This window comes from Labrus mixtus, unplaced genomic scaffold (genome assembly GCF_963584025.1).
Source record: "Labrus mixtus unplaced genomic scaffold, fLabMix1.1 SCAFFOLD_109, whole genome shotgun sequence".
Classification (NCBI taxonomy): Eukaryota; Metazoa; Chordata; class Actinopteri; order Labriformes; family Labridae; genus Labrus; species Labrus mixtus.
Window position 1 is genome coordinate 120,001 of NW_026870144.1, and position 10,434 is coordinate 130,434.

At 44.1% G+C, this 10,434-nt stretch overlaps 1 protein-coding gene across 2 annotated transcripts in view; it reads right to left on the reverse strand.

The window, feature by feature from the left end:
- LOC132963858 (CREB-regulated transcription coactivator 2-like) overlaps window positions 1-10,422 on the reverse strand; it is a 35,056-nt gene extending 24,634 nt beyond the window's left edge. For both annotated transcript variants that reach the window (XM_061033578.1, XM_061033577.1), the window contains exons 1-4: window positions 9,308-10,422; window positions 7,277-7,383; window positions 1,574-1,600; window positions 706-785 (exon numbers count right to left, since the gene is read on the reverse strand). In XM_061033578.1, coding sequence (XP_060889561.1) covers window positions 706-785; window positions 1,574-1,600; window positions 7,277-7,383; window positions 9,308-9,384 — 291 coding nt within the window. In that variant the 5' untranslated portion in view covers window positions 9,385-10,422. The remainder of the gene's footprint in view (window positions 1-705; window positions 786-1,573; window positions 1,601-7,276; window positions 7,384-9,307) is intronic.
- Between the last annotated feature and the right edge of the window lie 12 nt (window positions 10,423-10,434).

The window sequence follows — 10,434 nt, forward strand, 5'->3', positions numbered from 1 at the left end:
CTGGAAATGCTGTCTCAGTCTAACTTTCAGTCAACCTAACGACAGGCTGAGAGCTGGAGCTGAGGTGGGTTTTAAACCTCCTGACAAACCGTTACACCGCGCCCATCTGTCAATCAGGTCAGCTACACGCCTTATTGTGAATAACTCTTATCCTTCATCAAATCAAAACTGATGAGTCATCAAAACATTCACCCCCCGTACAGTGTGTGTCCATCCAGACATGAGCTAATCACACCTATTTGGTTTTTTGAACCAGGCTGTAAACATGTTAATCTCTGCTGTAAAAACAGGCTTTTTAGAATGGGTGTGTATGTGACTTCCTGTGCTTCTGCAGCCAGCCTCTAGTGGACACTCCAGGAACTGCAGGATGTTACACTTCTACTTCGGCTTCATGTTTAAACACCAGAGGCTGCAGCTTAGTCAATGCTCGACCACTCAGTGCACATCATGTCTTAATCGTCCTGTTTAGTTCGCTCCTTTATATTCCAGTTGTGTTTGCCTCTAATTTATTTGTATTTATCTGTTTTGATTTTTTTTACCTACTTGCTACTTGTCTTGTGTTGCTGCAATGCCCTAATTTCCCCTCTGGGGATCAACAAAGTGTTATCTCATCTTTAAAATAAAATAAACATGAATAATCTTGCAAATCAAACAGTTGTTACAAAATGAATGAAAAACAGGAAACTATAAAATGTGTGTGTTTACCTTCTTGTTGTCCCAAGGTTTGAGAAGTTTCCCCTCGTCTAACATGTTCTCTTCGATGGGGGGGACGGGGTACGGAAACACTGAGGGACAAAACACACAAGTGTGTAAACATTCAGGCGTTCGATCTGCTCCGAGGCTCAGCTGCTCCCGAGTTGTAGTAAGAAATGATTCACGACTCCTTCAGGGCTCTCACAGGCTCCAGCATGTGTTACAAGTACGGGTTTTGTTTTGATATTAAAAAAAAAAAAACCTCAAGATAAGAACGCAGCAAATCAGATGTTGGGGTTTCCTAAACCCTGTGAAACGGACCCCCGGGGGTCTTTATTGCGTGCCAGAGTCGGTGAGTTAACACAGCTGTGTGTGACGAGTGTGACCTGCTTCACCAGCCGACAGAAAGAGCAGGACACACACGTTACACTGCGGAGTGTTTTCTGCTCTGAATCAGACGCAGATTAAGAATGTTAGCCGACTCACAGAGAAGTCCTCTGGGAGTTTTTCAGTTTTCACTAGAGATGCACCGACTGTGATCGCCTGGATGATTTGGACGCAGTCGACATTTTAGATGAAAAATATGTTTTAAAAGTGCGTCCAATGCACCAGATTTTACAGCACGTGAGCACTAGGTTTTTTTTTTTACAATACTTTGGTAGACTTTTGTTAAAAACTGAGCATACACCCAAAGATCCACCAAAACTCAAAAGTAGAACAATCTTCGTAAATAAAAGAACAACACTGCAGCCATAAATCTGCTACAAGGAAATGTTGAAGATGTTTGGTTTCTTTAAACCAGACAAGATTGTGTGTGTGTGTGTGTGTGTGTGTGTGTGTGTGTGTGTGTGTGTGTGTGTGTGTGTTTGCAGTTACTCACTTCTTCTTCCCTCTCCGTCGCTCTGACCTGCAGGATCACACACACAGACAGACGTTGGATTATAATCACAACAACTTCTTTTCTTTTGAGAACTTTCTTAGCTCATAGAAAAAAGCTTTTTCACAACAAGCAGGTCGTTAAAGCTGAAATAAGCAAATTCTAATTAGTTTCTCTATTAGAAGGGCATTAAAAGGATGTTTCAAGAAACATATTTCTACAGGAAATTATCACGCTTTGTTGATGTTTGAGATCAAGTATTCTTTTAGCAGACACTTTTATCCAAAGCGACGAACATCAGAGAGAAAGAACGACACAAGGGAGGATCTAGAGAGGAGGAGACAACGACAGGAAGTGCAGACAAACAGCTTTAAGTCTGACTGGACACACAGGTGCTGACAGGAAGTGAGCACAACATCCACAGCTGATCTTGAGAGTTCTAATCAGCATCAGAACCATCCTAAATATCATCATCATCATTAAGTTAGTAGGTATTCATGAAAGAGCTGGGTCTTTAGCTTTTTCTTAAAGGTGCAGAGGGACTCTGCAGATCACATGGAGTTTGGAAGTTCATTCCACCACCGGGGGGCGACAGAGGAGAAGAGTCTAGTCAGAGACTTAGGACTCTGTTGTGGAGGTTGGATCAGACGCCTTTCATTGGCAGAGCGTGGGGGGGGGGGGGGGGGGGGGTGTAGACCTGGATGAGTTTAGCTAAGGAGGAGACGTTTTTGAGGCTGTTTTGTAAGCGAGCAGCAGAGTTTTAAGTTTGAAGAGTCGTGCTGCTGCGTTTTGGGATCATCTGCAGGGGTTTGATATTGAGCGTAGGAAGACCTGCCAGTAAGGAGCTGTGAAATTCAATGCGTGATATCACCAGAGCCTGAACCAGGAGCTGGTCTGAGTAAGAAGTTGGATGTATGTCGCGGTTGGAGGCCAGGAAACAGAGTGGTAGCCAAAGCAAGGAGCCTAAACCAGATGTAAAGAGGTCACTTCCCTCTGTTTTTGTGAAAAGCCTGATAGCTGAGTTCTGTTCAGTCTGAAGCACATTTTTCTTTATATTGAGTTTATATTGAGAACATCCTGATCCTGCTGGCAGTGAGAGGAAACCCTGTTTAGACTGAGATCTTTATCCTGAGGAAACGTGTGAGCGGCTCAGTCGGGGGCCGGAAAAGTCTTTTTTAACCATGAACAGGTCACGTTCAGAATAAAAATGAAAAAAAAACAGAAACCTCCGCCCTCGTCTAGACAGACGCATCGTTTTCACTTCACCTCATCGTGGTTTTAAGGGACCACATTTTAGTCCTCTTGAAGGAAACGAGAGAAATGATCGACTCTCCCTCAAACTTCATCAGAAACTCTTCCTACACTGCTGCATGAACAAAACTTACACTGATCTCTGATTTACACACATGGCAACTCAATGTGATGCAGATTTAAATACAAGTTCTTAAAGGGAGGTAACACATAAATAAATCATAAAGTCTGTCCTGTGTAAATGTGTCTCTGAGTCATGACTGTCTACAATGAGGGAGAAGCTCAAGTCCCGCTGGCTGTGTTGTTGTCAGAGCCGTGTTTACATGGACGGGACGGCCGGCTCCTCCCCTTGTGTATAAAAGCTGTTTTAGTCAAGAACTAGAGAAGAAGAACATACTCACTGATTATTTGGATGTTAGTAAGAGTTTTTAGATCACGCTCATTCTGTGTCAGTTTACATGAAATGTGAAGCAACGAGCTAACTAAAGAGCGCTAACATTAGCATGCTAACACAACAATGTGAAGCTACGAGCTAACTAAAGAGCGCTAACATTAGCATGCTAACACAACACAACTGAAACCTGGATCCGCCCAGAAAATACACCAGCTGCTCTTTGTGTTGACACAGTGTTCTCACACACACCCCGCTCTGTTGGACGTGGAGGTGGTACAGGTATCCTCATTTCTAATACCTGGAAATTCAATAAACTCTTCCCACTGAGCAACAACTCCTTATTTGAATATCACACAATCTTGGTTACTGCTCCTATTAAAATGTACATTGCTATCATTTACCGCCCACCAGGATGTAATCTGAATGATTTTGTTGTGGAACTGGACATGCTACTCTCAGAAATCCCTGATGATGGAACACCACTGATTGTAATGGGAGACATGAATATACACACTGATAAAGCCCAGGCAACAGACTTCCTGTCCTCATTTGACCTCACGCAGGTCCCAACTCCTCCTACCCACAAAGCTGGCAACACTCTTGATTTAATGCTGACTCGGAACTGCTCGACAGCAAACCTGACTGTCACCCCTCTACATCTATCAGACCACTTCTTTATTCAATTCACAATCTCTGTGCTGGAACTCCCTCAGGCACACCCACAAATGGTGTCATACCACCAAAACATGCGATCGCTCAAGCCAGCTCAGCTGTCTAACGAGGTAATGGCTGCCATGCCTGCCCAAAAGGTCTTTACCGCACTCTCTACAGACGAGGCTACAGACACACTCTCTACAGACGAGGCTACAGACACACTCTGCTCCACACTAGCCTCTGCCCTCTGGTGTCCAAACCCGCTCACAAAACCCACCCTAGCCCATGGCTCATGGAAGTCATAAGAGAGCAAAGAGCAGGGCTGAGGTCAGCAGAGAGAAAATGGCAAAAATCCAAACAGTCCGCTGACCTCAATGACTATAAGCAAAGACTTGTCTCATTTTCCTCCAGCCTGAAAACGGCCAAGACGACATATTATCAGAACAAGATATGCAATGCCACAGATACAAGAAAAATGTTTTCTGCTTTTAACTCACTGCTTCAACCACCACCTCCTCCACCCTCTGATCTGTTCACACCAGACATGTTTGCCTCGTATTTTACTGAAAAGGTTGCAACCATCAGTAACCAGTTTTCTGAGCCTGACCAACTCAGCCCAAAGGCACCAACCAAAAGTGCCTCACTCGACTCATTCTCCTCTCTGACTGAGGATGAAGTCTCTAAGCTTGTGCTAGACTCTCGGCCCACCACCTGTCCTCTGGACCCAATACCATCAAGCCTCCTGCAGACCATTTCCTCTCCACTTAATGCTGCACTTAAGCATATCATCAACTCCTCTCTGTCAACGGGTGTGTTCCCCACCGCATTCAAGCAAGCTCGGGTCACCCCTCTGCTCAAAAAACCCACACTAAACCCAGCCCAGGTTGAAAACTACAGACCAGTTTCTCTTCTGCCCTTTCTGTCAAAAATACTTGAGCGCACAGTCTTTAAGCAAGTCTCTGAGTTCCTGTCCAGAAACGATCTGTTTGACCCAAATCAGTCAGGCTTTAAGCGGGGCCACTCTACTGAAACTGCACTACTGTCAGTAACAGAATCGCTGCGTGCTGCCAGAGCTGCGGGTCAGTCCTCAGTTCTATTACTGCTAGACCTGTCTGCTGCCTTTGACACAGTCAACCATCAAATCCTCCTATCCACGCTCTCTGAACATCTCAGGATCTGCCCTCTGCTGGTTCTACCTCTCTGGGCGATCCTTTAGAGTGTCGTGGAAGGGAGAAGTGTCCAAAGCGCACAGCTTATCCACAGGGGTACCTCAGGGGTCAGTGCTTGGTCCCCTTCTCTTCTCCATATACACAAGCTCACTTGGTTCAATAATCCGCTCTCATGGCTTCTCATACCACTGCTATGCTGACGATACCCAGCTCTTCCTGTCATCCCCGCCAGACGATGTTACAGTCTCTACAAGAATCTCATCATGCCTTGCTGATATCTCTAAACGGATGAATGAACGGCACCTTCAACTCAATCTTTCAAAGACTGAGCTCCTTGTCATCCCAGCCAGTCCCTCTATGCAACCACAGATCAATATCCAGCTTGGAACAACCAAACTCATGCCCACAAAGTCTGCAGGAACCTGGGTGTCATGATTGATGACCAGCTAACTTTTAAGGTTCAAGTAGCCTCGATTGCCCGGTCATGTCGATTTGCCCTGAACAACATCAGGAAGATCAGACCTTACCTGTCAGAACTACACAGCTCCTGGTACAGGCTCTTGTGATATCATGCATCGACTATTGCAACTCTCTACTGGCAGGTCTTCCTACATGCTCTATCAAACCTCTGCAAATGATACAAAATGCAGCAGCACGACTGGTCTTCAACCTTCCTAAAAGAGCACATGTCACTCCGCTGTTCATCTCCTTACACTGGCTCCCAGTTACTGCTCGCATCAGATTTAAAACTCTGCTGCTCGCTTACAAAACACCGACAAAAACATCTCCTCCTTACTTTAACTCTCTGATCCAGGACCCAGCTCTTTCATGAATACCTACTAACTTAATGATGATGGTCTCCATATTATTGATGATGATGATGGTAATGACGATGGTTTTTGTTTGATAAAGACGACTTATAAGATGGTTTCTATACTGATTAGAGCTCTCAAGAACTGCCCTCAATGTTGTGCTTTGCCTCTGGTCACTTCCTGTCAGCACCTGTGTGTCCAATCAGACTCAAAGCTGATCGTTTGCTCTTACTGACATTGTTCCCTTTTTTCTAGATCCTTGCTTGTGTTGTTCTTACTCTCTGATGTACGTCGCTTTGGATAAAAGAGTCTGCTAAGTGAATTGTAGAATTGTAGAACAATGCAGGACAATTTTGTCTGCAGCTTGTGCTAAAATCCTTTTAGCAGGTTGTGTGTTTTCTGCAGCAGCAGGTTGTGTGTTTTCTGCAGCAGCAGGTTGTGTGTTTTCTGCAGCAGGTTGTGTGTTTTCTGCAGCAGGTTGTGTGTTTTCTGCAACAGGTTGTGTGTTTTCTGCAGCAGGTTGTGTGTTTTCTGCAACAGGTTGTGTGTTTTCTGCAGCAGGTTTTGTGTTTTCTGCAGCAGGTTGTGTGTTTTCTGCAGCAGGTTGTGTATTTTCTGCAACAGGTTGTGTGTTTTCTGCAGCAGCAGGTTGTGTGTTTTCTGCAGCAGGTTGTGTGTTTTCTGCAGCAGGTTGTGTGTTTTCTGCAGCAGGTTGTGTATTTTCTGCAACAGGTTGTGTGTTTTCTGCAGCAGCAGGTTGTGTGTTTTCTGCAGCAGGTTGTGTGTTTTCTGCAACAGGTTGTGTGTTTTCTGCAGCAGGTTGTGTATTTTCTGCAGCAGGTTGTGTATTTTCTGCAACAGGTTGTGTGTTTTCTGCAGCAGGTTGTGTGTTTTCTGCAGCAGGTTGTGTGTTTTCTGCAGCAGGTTGTGTATTTTCTGCAACAGGTTGTGTGTTTTCTGCAGCAGCAGGTTGTGTGTTTTCTGCAGCAGGTTGTGTGTTTTCTGCAGCAGGTTGTGTGTTTTCTGCAACAGGTTGTGTGTTTTCTGCAGCAGGTTGTGTGTTTTCTGCAACAGGTTGTGTGTTTTCTGCAGCAGGTTGTGTGTTTTCTGCAACAGGTTGTGTGTTTTCTGCAGCAGCAGGTTGTGTGTTTTCTGCAGCAGGTTGTGTATTTTCTGCAGCAGGTTGTGTATTTTCTGCAACAGGTTGTGTGTTTTCTGCAGCAGCAGGTTGTGTGTTTTCTGCAGCAGGTTGTGTGTTTTCTGCAGCAGGTTGTGTATTTTCTGCAACAGGTTGTGTGTTTTCTGCAGCAGCAGGTTGTGTGTTTTCTGCAGCAGGTTGTGGGTAGGGATGTCCATTTACAGTTATCTAAATACTCGTACCTGTCCCTGATTGTGGGTGTTTTTGTTTTGTGTTTTGCTGTCTTACCGGAGCGCCTGTTGCTCTGGGGGGTGAGTGTGTGTCCTCCGGTTGTGAAGGGGTCTCCTGTGGGAGGGTTCATGACACTGGTGTGGAGGGCCGAGTCGGAGTTTGTCCTGGGGGGCGAGAGACGCACAGTGTTAGGGGGATTGAGAGAAAGAGAGAGAGGGAGGAAAAGATAGCTTATAAACAAGTTGAAGGTTAGGCCAGTTTTCACTCTCCAACATGGTGTGATATAAAAGTAAAACACCCTCACATGTGAAGATACCAACCACACCGTACTCTCAAAATGAAACACAAACGGCAGTAGTTGTTTCTTCCCACACAAGAAACGAGCACTTCACAACTTCACCGGGTATTTACAGAGAGTCAGATATGGTGGAAAATGTTAAACCTCGAAGTGTGGACTATGGTTGTCCATCTTTTTATAGAGTATTTGTATTTATGGTTTAGGCCAATACACACTGAAAGCTAATTTTATGCACATATTCAAATAGCCTTTTTAGAGACAAAAAAAACACTCTCTCAAACTGAAGCAGTGTTTGAAAACAGCCTCCCAAAAGGTGCACAGAAGCATTAAAATCTTTATTTCTCAGCTCATTAAACCCCTTGGCTTAACTAAAAAAAAACATCTCTTATCACTAAAGTTCATTAACATTTTTTTAAATCAACAACAAACAACTATGCACCGACGCTACATCAGGTCTGAAAAGATAGAAGCACACCATCGGGTATTTATACACGCCAATGCTGCATCCAGTGTAACCCAGAACTTCCACCAGATACGTGTGCGTTGTGTGTGTCAGCTCCGCTCCACACCCTCGTCCAACAACACCCACAGCCTGCGATCTCAGAGCGCAGCACAGAGCAGCAACACCCGACAGCTGAAGACCCGAGACTGAGCCGTTTCCCAAAGTCATTACAGATTCACTCGCATCCACAAACACACATAAGGATCAGGGTTCACACCCGTCAAAATGTTGAGTGTTTTATTCTGAAAATAAACCGGATGTTTTAATTTTGTTTCGGTGTCTGACTTCCTGTCCCGCTCGATCTGCTCTGTGGTGAATTCATGCTCTGTGCTCCTGCAGAAACAGAAGCCTCCTGAGCCAGTGGAAGTACACACACATTGAATAAAGTAAAAGCCTCATCAGCGCCGCTTCTGACGGACCGAACACGCATCTGGTGGAATTTATCAGTAAATGAGTAAAGCATTAAAGACCTACGACAGGCTACTGTTGAAGCACTGAAGTAGAACAATGACATTTCCAAACCTTGACCTTCATTTGACATATGTAGAGTCTGAACGAGTAATAGATACAAAATGTTTTGGAATGGCACAAGACTGTCAGCTGTGATAAGAGCGGTAAAGGCTGCTGTGTAATTTTACACAAAAAAACAAAAAATGAGGCCACAGTAGATCAGCACCACCCGTGACATGAAAGGTAACATTAATGTTTTTATCAATGGGGTCTTAATGGCTTTGAATTGAGTTATGTAACAGATGTTTGAGGTTTAAAGAAATCATCTTCTTTAACAAAAAGTCAGGATTGCAGCCTCTGCCGCTGCAAGGTGAATTATTTAATAAGACCCAGTTTGAAAAGAGAACTTGAACTGGATTAAGATAGTACAAACACAGCTCTATCTTTGAATGTGAATTCTGCAATAAAAATGAGCTGTTTGTCTCTCAAAGTGAGACAATAACTGGCATGTATTCGTTTGCTCTAAATGTGACCTGGTCTTTCCAGATGTATTTCAAGTGCAGATACATGAGTGCACTCAACAGAAGCTAATGGAGAGAGCTTAATAACGTCAAAAGAAAAAAGAGATTCAATACACGAGAAGGAAGAACTCAGAAATATAGTGAGGATTTTTTATGGTTGTAGAAAGAAAGCTTTACTCCTCTAATCAAGTCAGCCCCCAAAAAAACTGAGTAAAGAAAACTGTACTGAAGTTAAGACTTTCTGAGGATGGTCAGCAGGAGGAAGAAAAAATAATTCAGAGGAAGGTAGAGGAAAACGAAGGATGAGGAGGATTCACCTGTTGAGTGCAGTGGTGGGGAGACGAAACAACTGGCTTTTATCCCCGGGGAAGTTTCCGGACCAATTCCTTTTCATGATCGACAAGAACAAATAATTATTTTCTATCCCAGAGCAGGAACAATCGGAAATGAGGTGGGGGAAAAAAAAATGAAGAGAAGAAGAGTGTGAGCTCCGAAAGCAACTTTAAGCGGAAGGAAGGAAAAAGATGCAGGCAGCGAGCGGAGGACAGAGGGAGGCTGGCGTTTCAGCGCACGTGATGGAGGTAGGTCTGTTTATAAGGATGTGATCCAAAAGACACCAATGATCAATATTTATCCCCCAAAAGTTAAAGGATATAAGCAACACGTGAGTTGGAAGGAATAGTAAATTGGATTATTGTTAAAAAATGTAATGATTTGTTTAAAAAATTGTTGCCATATGAGATCTAGCTAAGGTGTCCCACAGGGATTAATGCTTGGACCATTTTAATTTTGTCTGTATGCTTTCTTACTATCTTATCAAATCCAAAATAAACCCAACTTATTATGCACATTGGGAACCAGAGGGTCACTGGTTCAAGTCCCAGCATGGACCAAGTCCAGAAATTGGCCTAGTAGCTGGAGAGGTGCCAGTCCACTTCCTGAGCACTGCTGAGGTGCCCTTGAGCAAGGCACCGAACCCCAAAACTGCTCTGGAGCGCTTGCTGTGGGCAGCCCCCTCACTCTGAGACCTCTCCATTAATGCATGTTCATAGCATCCTGTTTGTGCATGTGTGTGTTCATGTTCATTAAACAGTGTAAAACAGAATTTCCCCTCGCGGGATTAATAAAGTATAAATTATTATTATTAAACAAAGCTTAACCACCAGCAGTCCTATCTGTTGCACCAGGATTACGCACGTTTTCTCGAAACGTTTTGAGTCACACTTCTGATTTTGAGGACAGGCAAAATATTAGCTCGATCGTACTTCCTCTGCAATGCAGTATACAGGGGGCCACGAGGGCCAATCACAGCCATTCAGCCGCTCCTTACTGGTTTCTCTGACATGTTTGATATTTTGGTCGTATGACTGCTCACACTCACACAGTGAGAGCAGAGCCACGAGCAGATTCCCAAACTTCAAGATTGTTTTTTCCTCATGCAACT